Source organism: Acanthochromis polyacanthus, chromosome 2, assembly GCF_021347895.1.
Source record: "Acanthochromis polyacanthus isolate Apoly-LR-REF ecotype Palm Island chromosome 2, KAUST_Apoly_ChrSc, whole genome shotgun sequence".
Taxonomy (NCBI): Eukaryota; Metazoa; Chordata; class Actinopteri; family Pomacentridae; genus Acanthochromis; species Acanthochromis polyacanthus.
In genome coordinates this window covers 16429417-16442706 of record NC_067114.1, presented here as the reverse complement: position 1 = coordinate 16442706, position 13290 = coordinate 16429417, and the positions used below count along the sequence as shown (strand labels likewise).

General features: G+C 40.5%; 1 protein-coding gene across 1 annotated transcript in view; it reads right to left on the bottom strand.

Moving 5' to 3' along the window:
- Positions 1 to 2887: 2887 nt before the first annotated feature.
- The window catches only part of galnt2 (UDP-N-acetyl-alpha-D-galactosamine:polypeptide N-acetylgalactosaminyltransferase 2), a 65844-nt gene continuing 55441 nt past the window's right edge, over positions 2888 to 13290 (bottom strand). The window contains exons 12-16 of the mRNA XM_022193561.2: positions 11702 to 11794; positions 10709 to 10792; positions 10077 to 10203; positions 8113 to 8232; positions 2888 to 8021 (exon numbers count right to left, since the gene is read on the bottom strand). Of these exons, the coding sequence (XP_022049253.1) occupies positions 7866 to 8021; positions 8113 to 8232; positions 10077 to 10203; positions 10709 to 10792; positions 11702 to 11794 (580 nt within the window). The 3' untranslated portion in view covers positions 2888 to 7865. The remainder of the gene's footprint in view (positions 8022 to 8112; positions 8233 to 10076; positions 10204 to 10708; positions 10793 to 11701; positions 11795 to 13290) is intronic.

Below are 13290 nucleotides of genomic sequence, written 5' to 3'. Positions count from 1 at the left end.
TACATTTTTGTTTATCTTCTTTCAGCTGTCCTTGCTTTAGTTTTATGTTTTATGTTACCTATTCTAGTAGATTTCTATATATACTACCGGTCAAAAGCTTTCAAAATCCATAATTTTTCCATTTTTTTATTGTAAATTCCATGTCTCACCGTACTCTGAAATGAAAGCAACCAAAATGTATTCTAAACTTTTGACTCATCAAAGTAGCATCTTTGGCAGATTTAACAGCTGAACACACTCGTGGCATTCTTTCCACAATGGAACAGATATTCTTCAGAAAGTTCTGCCCAACTCTGCAGCTGAAGTTCCCATAAATGTGTGGCACTTGTAGGTTGCTTTGCTTTCACTTTCTGTACTGTTCATCGTCCCAAACCAGCTCTATGTTGTTTAAGTCTGGAGACTGTGCCGGCCAGAAAGAAAGACCTACATTTTTAAGCGTTATGATGATCTGTCTCTCTTCTGTTGTTAATTGCCTTTTCCTCACCATTTTTCTAGCAACACACTACTTTCTGCAGTATACTGTTCAGGGTATGGTGCCACGGTGTGTTCCAACGCTACTTTTATGCAGACAGAGGGGGTTGTAAGTGATCAAGAAAGGTTGGGACACCTGTAGGATTTGGTAGCACCAACTATCAAGGTTTGATGAATCTCCATTGTTGCAGAACAGTTTTAAGGGGGGAGTACACCTTATATGACTTCAAAAAAATCTAAAAAAAATTTAAGTGCTTAAACTATTCATTAGGTATCAAAGAAATGTTTAGTTAGTGACATACAACAGCTTGGCAAGTACTTGTGCATGGTTCACAATCTTTATCTGCCATTTTCTCAAAATCTGTATTTTTTGGGACAGGCGTTCCATAAAACCTAATAACTTTTAAACTATTTGAGCAATCATGCTGATTTTTTCACAGATTGTTCTTAAGACAGTACTTCTTAAAATAATGGATGTTTTTTTAAATACTTTATAATCCGACCACTTAAGACTATTTTCATTCTGGGGTAAAGAGTTATTTAGATTGAAATGGTTGCTGTGGCAATAAGAAAAAGAGTTATCCCCAAAGCACCCATTATTTGTTTTACAGTAGGTTACTCTATCAAAAGGTATAATAGTCATTGACCCAAAATTTATGGACTCTGAGTAGATGGCATCTAAAGATGGGTCATCGGGAAATGTGTATTGGCATGTTTATGACAAGATTTTGTCCCCAGGGATCACTGCATGTAACTTCTAACTGTTAAAATGATAATTTGCAACTCATAAGCTTTAAAATGATGTATAGCATGTTAAATTGGGTCATATCAAACATTGTTAAGAGCCTGTACAATATAATGGCTTTGCGAACCTGTGAAATAAGGTGTACTCCCCCCTTAAGTTGTTAACCCATTTCTTGTTCCCTGAAAAAGGCCTTTTTGTATAATTCTGAAATGTAAATTATTTTTCAGTTTTGGGTATTCTTACCTTTTATTAAACCTCTGGCAGTTCACCACTCACCTTTGAACCATTTCAAGCTATTCATTGGATTTGAATTACATGATATTTCAATTAAAAAAAATGGAAAAATTGGGGCGTTCTAAAACTTTTAACCAGTAGTGTACATCGACAGCTACTAGAACTGCATCCTGATTTTATGTATTTTCTTGTAGGTATGTCTTGTAACAAACTTAGACAATAAAGAAAATTAAAATAAAGACAGTCCTAGACAATCAACCATTTATATTACCTTTAAGAAAGTAAAATATTTACGTGTATGTGTAAATGTGCCTCATTATCTGTTCAGATTATTTATTGGATAAATTTAGAATTGTATTAAGTTAGCATTAAGGCCCCAGTAAGATAACACAGCACAGTGCAGGACTAGGAGTGTCTTTACAATAACAGTATTCTGAGTTTGCAGTAGAATAACTTGACCAGGCTGCCTAGAGTACTGACCACAAACCATCCAACACGTAGAGTGAAATTACCTAGACGTCATCACCCAACATCAGCATCATGATTTTAAGTCTGAATGAGAATGAAATCGCTGCAGCCAGGTTCCAAAACGCTGTAGAGTCTTCAAGAGGACTGTGGCTGTTACAGCAGCATGTAAATGATCATGGTTTTGGATTAGATGTTCAAAATCATACTGTGAACCATCGGTCCACATATCTGTGTTTTTCAAATTGAAAATATGAACGGCCTGTAAACATAGATTTGACCTCAAATGTGAAGAAGTAACCATGCAATACACACTGTAAACAAAGATGATCATTATCTGTCCTCATGATAAACAAAGCCTCTGAAAAATGAGTTTATACATTATGCATGTGGAACTTGGAGGCCCGTACTAAAACCATATTGCTTTCGTCCCAGTAGCCCATCTCTGTAGGAGAAAATATTATCTGCATTGAGCTAAAATCTGAAATCTCAAAACAACTCTGGCCAAAAGAAATCGAGATGAGTAATTACAGAAAATATATTGCCTACATTATGTGGTTATGAGGGCCACAATATGCTGCCATGCTATGAATTCATTACAAGTCTGTGAGGATCTTTATTCTAACCTTGCCCAAATGCTGCTTCCAAAGATCCAGACCAGAGCAGCAAAGCTTGACTGACGGATGGAAAACGTTCCTTCTTTAAATATTAAAACGTCAAAACACATGTAAAATTAATGCACAGCTGCCACACTGTGCTTTTCAACAAGAAAAAGCCAAAAAGAAAATGAAGAAAGGACCGGCTTAGCACCACTCAACAACGTGACTCATTAACATTTCAGCATTTTAAAGTAGCGACATGAAAGTTTTTTGCAGATGTGGTCCAGATCCGAGGCTACATAACACAAATATATTTTATACTTAAGGGTATGTTTATACGGTTTGTTTGTATGAGCAGAAACATTTCACACCATTTAGTTTATATATATGTATATATATATAAATGCATTTATTTAAGTTAATCATTTCTCCTCATTCAAAGTTGAATTTCTGCAGTATCTATAAAACAGGGAACAGTTAGAAGCGCTGTACAGTCGGACAACAAAACTAGGAACCGCGGCTGAGTACACTGTGTATATATGTACATACTGTACACACACTGATGTAGGTATATACAAAAATATACACTTTTACATATGTGACCCCTCGTCATTCAACAAATCCAAATTCCTCTTAGAAAACACATTAGTTCACGTCCCTCCCCGCTGATTGCTGCTTCATCTGGTATCGATCATGACAGGCAGATGACATTTTTACAGTATATTTTCTCATGTGCATGTTCAGCCCCTGTTACTCACACACACAGTTACAGTCGCTTTGTAGCAAAAGATGGAGAAGCTTAAGCAGTCCTGAGCTGGATGTCTCAGCAGGGCTTTTCACATATCAGAGAGGGCTTTTCTTCTGCTAATCCTAAGAGGGGATTTGAGGTGGGTCGAGAGGGGAAGACGTCCCGGCTGCAGGACAAATCATAACTGAACTCTCATCCCCGTTTAAAGGAAAAGCTCACAGAATGCAAATCTCAACTTTCGTGCCTTCTCTTTTTGTTGAACTCCATTAAAAATAAACCATTGATTGTTTCCCCTTGAAAACACTGTGAGTATGAATAAAGTCCTGCGGGCTCAGTGGGGAGGATGATCTTGTTTACTGACTGGTGTTCAGTTATTTTCCCACTTTTAATGCTAGTAAAGACGCCCATCTGCAAGATTGTCATTACTCTTCTTGTCTTTGATTAGCACTTCTAATGACTGCCAAACACACAGCTGGCTCCATCTCAACAGGCCTTTTGCTGACATGAAGGCTTAAATGCATTACATAACTGATGTTCACAAATCTAAAGATGTCAAATAAGGAAATAACCCACTTATAATAATAAAGCTGACACTGGATCAGCAGCTAAGAGCCGTCCTCCCCACGATGTCTCCCACAGGTTGAACTCAAGACTGGAGAGAACAATAAGAAACACAACATACTGTAGGCAAACCAACACCGAATTAGTCCCCTGGGACTCGTTCTTGACCCCTTTTCTCATTCTTCTTTACACAGAAAACTCAGGAAGGAACTTTGGCACATTGTGCTAAAGATGTAAACATTTAATCATCCAATCAAAATGAGGTGCTGGACTCCTTAATTATTACAGTTGTTTCCTCCGCGTATAACATAAAAAGAATAAAAAATAAAATAGCAAAGTTCTGAACTTCACAAGAATAAGACTAGTTTTAAAAAGAAAAGGCTTCCAACCACACATGTGATCCGGTCACTCAGGTGTGTGCAGTTTGGTTCTCATTCCTGTCATGTGGAGTAGCTACGCTCGTTTCCACCACCCGGCTAGCAGAGTCAAACCAACAGTTTAAAAAACAAAAGTCAAGAAAATTTAAATTAGAAGGAAATCGGAAATTGTCTGACTGTGAATTGTGCATCAGAAACTGACTACCTCAAGTCCCTGTTTTTCTTTTCTTTCTCAGTTGGCAAATTGTTGCCTACATACAGCAAGTGAGGCAATAGAGGGCGCTATACACCACAAAAAACATCAGTATGCTGCCAATCCGATCTGAGATCCTAAACATCCCACACTGACTGAGGAGCATCAAGATTTACTGACACATCAATGCATTCAAATTGGTAAATTGTGCTGAGGAGGTTGCAACATTTAGACATTAATCCAGCCCACTAACAGGTCCTCATTTGCACCCAGTGGAGGAAAAGAAAATGAATAATGCACCTTATCTATTCCAGAACATCACAGATTTTGTCCTATGAAGGATCTTCATTTTAAGCAGATTCAGAATCAGCTGAATAACCATCATCTATAATAGTACCACTCCTACAACACATGAAATAAAAAGGTATAATTTTATTTATTATTATATTAATTTAATTTTTTTTAAATTCAATTCTCATGGTGTCTGGTCACACTGAAGAGCTTTGTGTGCATGTAGTGGGCCAAGGGGGAAATAATAAGAGTCAGAAGACATGCATCTGCACACTTGCAATGAAATTAAATGTCTATTTGAGGCCTTAAATACATATTTGAGGAAAATGACATTAAAACTTAAATTCCAATCAATTCTTCTTCTAAATTGCAACATTCTTCAGAAATTAAGACACTGAAATTGTTTCATATTCTTTTGCATCCTCCAAACAGAACGGCAGACTTTCCTAGAATTTAAAAGTAAATCCCCCTCCTGATTACCATGAAATCTAACTGAAGCCCTAAATCAGATCTGAGCCTTTGAATCTGGTCTCCAAGGCAACACAAAACTTTCCCGACATCTAGTCAAGTCTCTCTGTTGAGCCATATGTGTGGGTCCTGTGCCTCGCAGCACAACGCAGCAGCCTATCAAGTCACAGGATAGGCTTTAATAACCAGCTGCAGCTTCAGCTGACCTTCTCCACTCCCCTCACTCCGCTTAATGATCAACAAGCAAAACAAAGGGGGAAAAAAAGCAGGTAAAAAGAAAGAAAATGGCAGAAAACAGCGATTAAGTAGACGCTGCAAAACCATCAGACAACACAGCAAACAGGACCAGCTGTCTTTGTTAGTTCGCAGGTAGAACTTGAAAAAAATAGAATAAAATCCAAGAAGCTTAAACGAGGAAGGATGCGAACGTGCGATGTGAATGAGACAAACCGAGGAAAATGGGAGAATATTTGACAGAAGACTTGAGGTTGCAACTTCTTTCTAGTTACTGTAACTAGGAAATGTGTGACTGTTATTAGCTGCTGGCTGTGAAATGTATCTGTTCAGAGATGGTTTGTGTTGATGTTGCTGCCTTGAAGTTGCCAAGTGATGAGTCACTTCAAATTTAATCACAACCAGTTTTCCAAACTTCACCATCATCACTCATCAGTGACTAACCGTACTGAAGATGAAGTGATGATGAAGCCCAGAAGAGACTGGTGGCGCAACAGAAACACACAAAAGGCATCAGGTAATGGACTTACACACAGATAAATGTACTGTAAATGGTAGCAGGAACACTATCCAGTAACAAAAACTAGAAAGTGGCACTGTGCTGTGATACCAAAATATTGCTGTGAATAAAGTAGCTCGCTCAGATGAACAACAAAAGTATTCTTATTTCTACTTTGTATCAGCAAAAACTGAGTTTTTTTTCTTGCTTGTGCAATCAGAAAAATCTGCTCACCTCCAGCAGGAACAGAGTGAGTACAAACAGCAAAACCTTGTTTATTGCAGTTGCAAACTTGGGAACAGATGGCTCATCTAGCAGGCACAATGGAGAAAAAAATATGTTGATGTGAAACGCTACTGACTGAGTGCAAACGTGGGAACATGTCAGTAATGCATGCGGTTAGAAGGAGTTTTTCAGAACACGTGCGTGCACGTTTCCCAGAGTGTGACTGCAGTCTGGACTTTTCTTTTTGCATGTCATCTGCTCCCAGGCTGGAATAACCAAGGTTTTACACTGTTAATAAAATGAGACCACTGATGCCTGTATGAATTAACTTTAAATTATTATTATTGTCCTCTTAGAAGTTCACCACGTATAAATTGCTGTGTTTCCTTCTTGAACACCAGCAATGTATGCACAGTGGAGAAATACTGATCTCAATCGTGCCTATGTGAACTGTAAAATATTGTGGATCTCATTATGTTGTTATTATGAATGCCACTTTTATCTTGCTCTAGAGAAGAAGCTGCAACATAAATGCAGTTTGGTTGTGAGTATTAGAACTCCGACAATGGCAACAAAGACACAGGCAAAGAAAATTATCTGTGCGGGGGAAAAAAGAAAAGGTTGGTAAACTGAACCGCTCCACAGGGAGCAGTCGAAGAGCAGTGCGGGTATGCAACAAAAAACTGTTTTAATCGCTACTCTGCTCTTCCTGAAACCCAACACAACCTTTTCAGATTTGGTTCCTTTTAGATAGAAGTAAACAAACAAAGAAAACAGAATGATAAGAGATTGTTTTTTCTGTGTGTTTTGGTCGGCGGGATAGAAGTGTAGCTGTGAGGATGCTGCAGCAGCCTGAAGACAGACAGTAAAACCTCCAGGGTGGGCTTCACCACACTTGCTGGTTTCAGGAACTCCAATTCCCGAGCAAAAACCCCCCATGCAAAGTCGAGAAGCACCTCCCTGAACCCCTTTGTCTGCCCAAGACGCAAACCGTAGAAAAAGAACTGTATAGAAAACAAAGCAGAACACACAGCGCTCTTCTCTTCTCTCCGCTTTGCCTCTCTTTTCTCTGTTGATTCTGTAAAAGCAACAAAAGCAAACAAAAGGAAAAGCTCAAGGGATCGAGTCTATTCCCTCCCTTCCCATCACTCAGCACCTATACCTCCCTGAAAAGCACAACCCGAAGCCTCCGTCCGCTGTTACAGGATTCTCTCAAGAACCAAAAAAATGCTCCTGCAAGTCTCCGTGAAGAATTAACAGCTAGAAATTTAAAAAAAAAAAAAAAAAAAACATGAATAAGAAAATAAAAAATAATTAGAGTTCAGTTTCACCAGCATTAGAGAAAGTAATAGAACAAAAAAGAATTCACTGGTCATTTGCCTCTGGAACCATCAATGAAAAAACACTGAGGTATGTAGTTTGAAACAAAAGCCTTTTCATCGCTTTCATCCTCATCCAGACCACCACTGTCACCGTCCATCCACCACATACAGCCAGTTTCCGGTTTACTCCGTTGTGGCCTACAAGCCCCTCCCCCAGGGGGCGTGGCTCATTGTTTTAGGGAGGGAGGTGAGGTGGAAGAGAGGGGTGTACGCATGGCTGGCTGCACCTCTGTGGAGGAGGAGGAGGAGGAGCAAGAAGGATCCACGAATCCACCGAGTTAGTCTTTCTCCACGAGTCTATCCATCTTCTGATCTCAGAGTCTGTTGGTGTCTCTATCCATTAACCAAGTCTTCCCGGGGTCTACAGCGCCCCCTATGATTGTAAATTGAGGGTGAACTTCCACTGTTGGTTGAGGCTCGGGCTGCAGACCTCCACGGTGAGTCCACCCATCCTGGCACTGCGGCTGTCCAGGCAGAGGTTGCTGCCCACATGACGGAGCTTCGAGTTGGACTCAATCTGCTCCCATTTCTGGATGGAATAAAACAACAGCATAGAGTCAGAAATACAACAAGCCGGATTCTGCTCTCTTCTGTGATGTTTTTTTTTGTCTTTTTTATACCTGTCTGCTGTCATTCTCTCGACAGCCTTGTAGTTTGATGAGGGAACCAGCTGTTCTGTCCACCACCGTCAGACAGAGGTCCATATGTTTTACTGATTTATCCTTGGTTAGGGCCCATTCCTTTACAAATGCATACATGTAGAACATCAGTATTCGTGCCAGCGTTTGAGACATTCTGAGCAGAGTCTTAGCCAATAATATAAGTCTCATATACACACACTAATCAGACAATACTACAGGTACCGACAGGTAAAGTGTGTAACATTGATCATCTCGATACGCTGCAACTTTCTCCTGAGAAGCCTCGTGTCCTGACTTTCATGTGGATGTGGCTTTGGCATGTACCACCATCTAAACATTGTTACAGACCCAACGCATCCTCCCATGAAAGCAGCACTTTCTGGCGACAGCAGCACTCTGCCAGCAGGACAGAGCACCCCGTCACACTGCAAAACCTGCTTAGGACCAGCTTGGGGACCACGATAAAGAGCTTGTTCAACGCACTGACTGTGTTTCAAAACTCCCCAAAACCCAAAGGCCTCACTGCCAACATCCCGGCGTCAGAAACCACAGGACACCTCCAGGTGTTCATAGTGAGAGTGGGATGTTAGGCATTTGGTGTTCAAGTTGTGGCTGATCAGTGTCTAATGTTGGCTGATATAATGTCCTGAGGTGATGCTTATTTAATACCAAAAAACATCACAGCTGCACAGAACATGTAAACGTACTGTACACTGCTAAGCTGGGTAAGCAGTTTTACAATAAGAAAGAAAATTGAAGGTAAAAGTTTGCAAGGCTTTAATAAATATACTAAAGTTACAGTACAGAAAAAAATCCCAAAAAACAAGGCATCCAATTCTTTTGGAGAAAAAAGGCTTTAAGTCCAACTGACAAATGATCTCCCTTATATAGCACCTTTTAACCTTTGTGAGGTTTTTCAAAGTGTTTTACAACATGTTTCTAATTCAGAGCTGCCACTGGGAGCAACGTCTGAGTCAGCGTTTTGTCCAAAAGGATTTAAAAATAACATAGTGGCCTTAGACTGAGCATAAAATAAACAATACCAATTAAAAAGAGGATGTCCTCTCCAGATTAGCTGATCACATATATTTAACATGAAACGTGAGACCAGGGGCAAATAAAACCAACATTGTTCTTCTGTGATGTTTTGCATCAATATCAGTAAGTAATCATTTTATTTTCCTGTATATTCAACAAACAACAGAGGTTTAATTTTATTCTAACTGACATCCAGAGGAGGAACTGTTAATGCCCACTCAGAACATGCTGCCTATGGAGCTGTACTGTCCATCACACACCAACTAAGCAGGACGTCTGTCTTAGCCAAGTCTGCATTTAATCTAAAGCTTGATCTGACGCAGCAACTTTTGGTTTGGAAAACTGAAAAACCACTCATGAGGCAAGAATTGCAAAATGGTGAGGGTGAAACAGACGTGCAAAGCCAGTGGTCTATAACATCAAGTGACAGCAGTTTTCTGCTCTACACCTGTCATTCTATTTTAGGAGAAACACTATTTGAGAAACTGCTGACAGAACAACATGAGTAAGAGCGTATGCACACACAGACACCGTGTTCACCGTCCACATTTAAAGAGCTACAAGAAACATGCACCTCCTCCAAGAACAATGTTGACATACTTCAATGTGCAAATATTCTGTGTTTAAAAAAACAGATTTTAGTCGGCGTGTTTACAGCCGAACTGTCGTAAGCTACATGTAGAGTTTTTACTGACTGCAACGAGATACGTGGCTTCTCATCTGACCTTTTGGTGACTCCAGTTGTCCTAAAAGCACCACATTGTGTGTAATGTATGACCTTTAATAGCTGAATCCATTCACATACCCCCTGTGCTCTCACCACATGTACCACCACCTTCCACCCAGGTGTCTCCTGAGTGAGGATTTCACAAGCTGACCTGTGTGTATCGTCGTGGTAACGCTACCTGGTTTCCCCCGGCGTTGTGACATTCATAGACGCCCACCACTCCATCTGCAAAATGGCCCAGGGTGTCCAGACAGTTTCCTCCCTGCTGCAGGGCTCCGAAAGCGATGTCCTGGTGATCTGGGACCCTGAACACACAGGAAAATCTAATAAAATACTCCTGTTTTATTAGTCAGGAGGACACAGTGGATTGTAGCACTAAAGAGGGCAGAAAGAAGGAGAGGGATAATGAAAGAGCAAGAGAGGGAACTGTGTTTTTCTCTTGACAAAGAGGGCAATGCAGCTTTTATATTTAGGCAATCTAAAATTATTCAGGTTTAGATCTGTTACATTTATACTTTATTAAACTCATTCAAGTAACTGACAAATTGCAAACCTGCCCGAGTGTAATAATGTGCTTGAATCATAACTGCTGCTAATGGTTAGTCATTAGTGTCACTACAGTCATTTGAGAGTCTTACTGAAGTGTAAAACATTATATCCGAGCTGAGGAGATCACAGTCGCACTGCGACTCCTGGCTGAGCTGTCGTCTCTCACAAACCTAGCTGTGGCTCAAGTTCCTAAATGAAATTAATCTCTCAGAATATATATCACTCTATTATCATATTACAAAACAGCTCTCACTTTCTTACCTCAGTTCAGGGTAGACGTTCTCCAGGTACCATTTAAAAGGCTTGCAGGCTAATCTCTTCTTCATCTCCAAGCGACTCTGGATGCTGAGAGAGAAAGAGACAGTGAAGAAAGAGTCCATCACCTCTAGTTTTCAATACGTCTCTAAAGTTTGATTGAATTATAGCCCTCGTCAGTCATTTTGTGAGGGGCAGGGAGTGGAGGCCCAGGGCATGTCTGAGGCTACATCCTGTGGGGAAAATAACTGCTTAGACTGACACCAGAGGGGAGATGCCAAGTTTGTTCCCACAAGGTCGCATAATAAGTGGTTGTATAGTTGTATGGCTACACTGTATGAATGTGAGAGAGCTTGTTGCTGTGTTGACTTCTATGTGTGGTATGAAGCAGCTGCAGGCAGAAGCCAGTATGTAGATAAGGCGGGAATAACACTCAACTGAATCAATAAATGGTCTCGTACAATGTGTTAACACGTTTAATCTGACCTGCTGCAGTGTCTGCAGATGTCACCCTCTGTAGGACATGAATGTTAATCCATCCAGTAGTTTTTGTGGTATTTTCAATGGTGGACGACTGCTATAATAATCCCCTCGAGTCACACCACAAGCCTGGCTAACAACAAATCCTGTCATATTATCTCTCTACACATTTCAATTAGCTTTGCTGTCTGATCTGCGCTCCTCTTTACCAGTGCCATTTGTGTCCATCATGTTCTGTAGCCTTGGCGCATGCTGTCACTGATGGCCCTTTAGGACATCAAATAATGCAGCAGTCTTTGAACAGTGCAAATTAGGCCCTGACTTTTTGCCTTCTTTTGAGCGTCATTAACTGCCTCATGTCACTTTAATACAAAGGGAAAATGACATCTTTAACAGCGGACATACTTTTAATTGGCAATACAATTAATATGCCCATTCATGTGGCTGCCTTTGCAATTTTATGATCTGGCTACATCATTATGTCCAGCTCCTGCAGGGCCAATATTTCATGGTACTTACTTCCCGTAAGGGACATTTCTCGCCGAGGGGACGGCAGCATAGTAGAAGTTTTTGTACTCATCCATCCACACCTCTGCTGCTCTCCTCGTGTTCCTGAGAGAGGGGCGAGAAGAAGGAAAATAAGACATGGTGAGGGACAGGAGAAAACGGAGAGGTGTGTGATAGAGGAGACATGAAACAGGGTGTAAATGAGACCAAGAATAGGTGAGGAGAGGTAAGTATGGAGAAGGAAATGAAAACGGAGGAAAAGAGGAGCAATCAGAGCGGATGAAGAAACAGGCATGTGTCAGACTGAACCAGCATTAGATGGAGCTACGCCCAGATGTGTGTGTGAGGTTTTGTTAGAGACACGACAAAGGCAAGCAGTCTCACGCACTCATACACCTCTACAGCCATAAGAGGGCACAGTTCCACTGGTTACACATGTGAATATGTGTTTATTTTTCCAGTTACTGCAGTCATCAGTCAACAGAGCGAATACTGCCAACCGAAGCAAAGTGCTGACATGACGTCCTGTGACACTCTGCCCAATTTATATTTTTCTGGTGATGTAACGGCTCACTGTCAGACCGTGTGTCAGTTGGTGTCAGTGTGAAAAACAGCTTGCTCATATGTTTAAGGTCTGACAGCGTTGGCCGTCTATCTGAATGAATCAAGACAAATGCAGTGTAAATTGTTGCATTTGGGTGCCTACAAAAGCACCGTAATAGTCTAAGTGAGCCCACACTGAATCGACTCTCCCAGTTTGGCAACGTCAGGACAATAACTAGTTTATATTGGCCTGACTACTATTAGAGTACACAAACACAGAGGCAGACAAGCTCTTTAATTAATTTACTGGTGTGACTTGTGGGAAAGTGAGCTGCTGTGCTTCAAAAACCACATCTATCTCATGAAGCAGGAAGAGCTGGCTGCTACTGCGATGTGCGACACAAAAAGGAAACAACACAGCACAGTGAACCCAATTTTGGCTTCACTCAGCATGAGACAAGTTCCTTCAAATGGAACAATTAGTTAATTAATAAGTAACCATTCTGATCATCACTGGCTTGTAATGATGGGGAATAGTTCACCTTTTAAGCCATGGGTAATTTCTTGAAACTTAAAGTGCAGAAACAGTAACAGCCGCAACATTGTTTGTCCAAAGTGAACAACAATGGGCTCAGAGGATTAGAGGCACTTGAAAGAACTTTGAAACACATTAAGTCTTCTCATGCTCATCATCAAGTCAGCGAGAGATTAAAAAAAAACAGCATAAATAACATTTTTACTTCCGCCGGATGAAAACCATAAATTAAAGTAAACAACTGCCTTATAATGATGAGTCAGTGACATTGATGTTATTGAACCTGCTCTAAAAATTCTCATCTGCAGTCCAGTTTTAGTTATAGTTGTACTACGTGGCCACTTCACTGAATGCGTCATGCTTTTTGCAGCAGTTGTAGTTTTATAACAGATACAGCCTGGTCCCATTAAGTGGACCTCCAGGGTGGTAGGAGGTTAATGTCAGTCATGTGCTTTGTTTTTGTCATTTCCTTAATCTTTTTTATTTTTATTTATTTCGGTTATCACACTGTATATTTAACAGA